The sequence below is a fragment of the Megalops cyprinoides genome, chromosome 1, assembly GCF_013368585.1.
Source record: "Megalops cyprinoides isolate fMegCyp1 chromosome 1, fMegCyp1.pri, whole genome shotgun sequence".
Classification (NCBI taxonomy): domain Eukaryota; kingdom Metazoa; phylum Chordata; class Actinopteri; order Elopiformes; family Megalopidae; genus Megalops; species Megalops cyprinoides.
The window spans coordinates 190,001-192,500 of record NC_050583.1 but is presented as its reverse complement, the minus strand read 5'-3'; the positions used below and the strand labels follow the sequence as shown (position 1 = coordinate 192,500).

Below are 2,500 nucleotides of genomic sequence, written 5' to 3'. Positions count from 1 at the left end.
TCCTGTTTGGCCACCTTGTCTGGTTCTGTCTCCATACTGCAGCTACTGCTGAGATCTGGGGGAGGGGTGTTCTCTGTAACCTACACACAAGCAGTCAGCAATTACAGCCAGCACTGCCGATAACTGTATATATCAGTTTTCTGGTGTGTATCTGTGCATATGCATGTGAGTGTGCCTCTGAGTGTGCATAGTTGTGATTCTGTACTGCGTGTGTGTGTGTGTGTGTGTGTGTGTGTGTGCGCATGTGCATATATATGTACTGCATATATATGTGTGTGCGTGTGAATGTTTCTGTATGTCTGTGGGTGAGAGAGTGCGTGCTCTTTTGCATGTCTGGGTAGGAGTGTGAGTGAATGTGCGAGTTAATGTGTGAGTATGGGTCGTCATGTATCAGTGTATAAGTTGCACTGAGGCTGTGATCAGTATAGATGTGTCCGGTCTGTTTTGCAGCTGAAGAGCTTGCGGTAAACACACATACTGCTAGTGTGTTGTAACGGTTGAGCTGAGAGGGAAACTGAAGCGCCATTACCTTGGTGTGGGTGTGCTGTAGAATAATTAAAATTACTCTTCGATAAACAGGTTTTATAAACGAATGTCAGTAGGTCAGTGGAACAGCGGTAGTTATGTAATATAATGTTACTCTGTACCAGTTAGCGGATGTAAAATTCAGAAACTGAACGCGAATTGTGCGCAGGTTAAGGAGCACAGCCTAACGCTCTAACCAACACTGCTTTAGAGAGAGCACGTGCTAAAGGTAAGTACCGAAGTTGGTTGAAAGATGAAAGACTGGCTGGACATACAGATCACCACTGACCACATCTGCAACAATACATCTAATATTATGTTTAGAGTGGAAAGTAAAGGAAAGAGCCATTCGTAAATGCAATACAACATACCCTGCTATAAGGCTACATAAAGTAAGGGAAAGGTGAGTTCATAATAACGCTTATGTTTCTACATTGTAAATGTTTACTTCTGCGGGTTGATAGCGAAGCCATAAACGCTTTTAATAATGCAGTTAAGAGCGCGAGTGGACGGATAAGGCCGTACGAGTTGTTTAATTTGTAAATGTCGCGCTCCACACGTTATATAATCAGCCAATTCAGTTTGTTCACTACATGTATATGTACCCATGGAAGGACACTTATCTTGTACTCGATTCGCTGTTGTTATCCGTTGATGACCAAGAACACGTGAATTGCTTTTTCATTGATCGTTTTAAGTCAGGACTCCTGTGCAAAAGCAGTACTGCACCTTTAAAGTACTCTCGCTCCTACAAGTAGTGTGAGCGCTTCGGAGCGCCGGCCTCCGCCGCTGCGTTTCGCGGTGCGCGCTCATGTGACCGGCCGCTGCGAAGGTGCGAGTCTGGCTGCCATCCCCTGATGTGCGCGCGTTTAACGCGAAGATGGTGAGACGTCGCGTTTCGTAAAACACAAGCTAAGCAAGCTGCCGATACACAGGGCGACCCTGCCTGTGTCGGTACGGAGGGAAAAGAAACGAGAGCCCAGTGTGTAAGTGGACGGGATATTAGCGCTCAACGGACAAGGAGACGGAAAGCGCAGCGAGTGGACCAGGACGGGCAATGACACTGGCGAACGGATGAAGTGATTTTTACGCTGAATTACGGACTGTTTTGAAGGGAAGGAAAGAGTGCAGTGATTTACTCTCAACATATCTGTGTTTCCTTCACAAAAACGAGAGGGTCGTTGACAGGCAGAGCGCAATCCCGTGTGCAACATGTCCAGGAAAAAGACAGTCAAAAGCAAGAACCGGACCAAAGGTCCCTCTGCTTCCCCGAAAAGCAAAGGCAACGGGAAAGGTGCGAAAGGAACCGCCGGAACCGAGCCTCAGTCGAACGGAGTGGTCCACCCCAGCCGACCCTCTCTCAGTAACAGCGGAGAGTTCTACGACGTCGCTTTTAAGGTGAGCGTTCTGTTCCGTGCGCTCTTTTGACCGTGTTGTGAAGGCATTTGCAGCATTCCTGTTAGGACACATGCCGCCAGCCTGGAGTGTCAGGGAGCCAGGAGGTCGGTTGACTAATCTGACATCAAAAAAGCAAGATGAAAATATCTCCAAAGCCAAAGTAAAATGCCTTTTCTGCACCCAAACAGAATATTTCGTCCTGCTAATAGCTGACTATTCTCATAGAAAATAGGATCTGGGACCTACTGTAGAAAACATTAACTTGTTAGAAGTTTTGTGTTTTGGTTTATTTTGAAAGCTAAACAGGCCTAATTTCTCAAAGGCAGGGACCCTAGCATGGTAGGAAATCTAGCAGAATAATGTAACAGGTTTCCTTTATTAACAGATTAATTCCTTTTCAAACGTTAGATCCATTCTGTGCCGCAACGTAAAGATTTCATAATACCATTTTTTTCTGTGAACTCCTCTCAACATATTCATTTTTAAAAAGCATTCCATGCTGGAATATTTGACATGCTGTGTTGGTATTTTTTTCCATTTTCACCTTTTTGGCACTTCTTGACTGGTTAGTTTAGAA

At 45.3% G+C, this 2,500-nt stretch overlaps 1 protein-coding gene across 1 annotated transcript in view; it reads left to right on the top strand.

Annotated features, from left to right (window-relative positions):
* Positions 1-1,180: 1,180 nt before the first annotated feature.
* The window catches only part of LOC118775513 (ras-related protein Rab-26), a 36,970-nt gene continuing 35,650 nt past the window's right edge, over positions 1,181-2,500 (top strand). Inside the window, exon 1 of the mRNA XM_036525470.1 lies at positions 1,181-1,923. Coding sequence (XP_036381363.1) covers positions 1,738-1,923 — 186 coding nt within the window. The 5' untranslated portion in view covers positions 1,181-1,737. The remainder of the gene's footprint in view (positions 1,924-2,500) is intronic.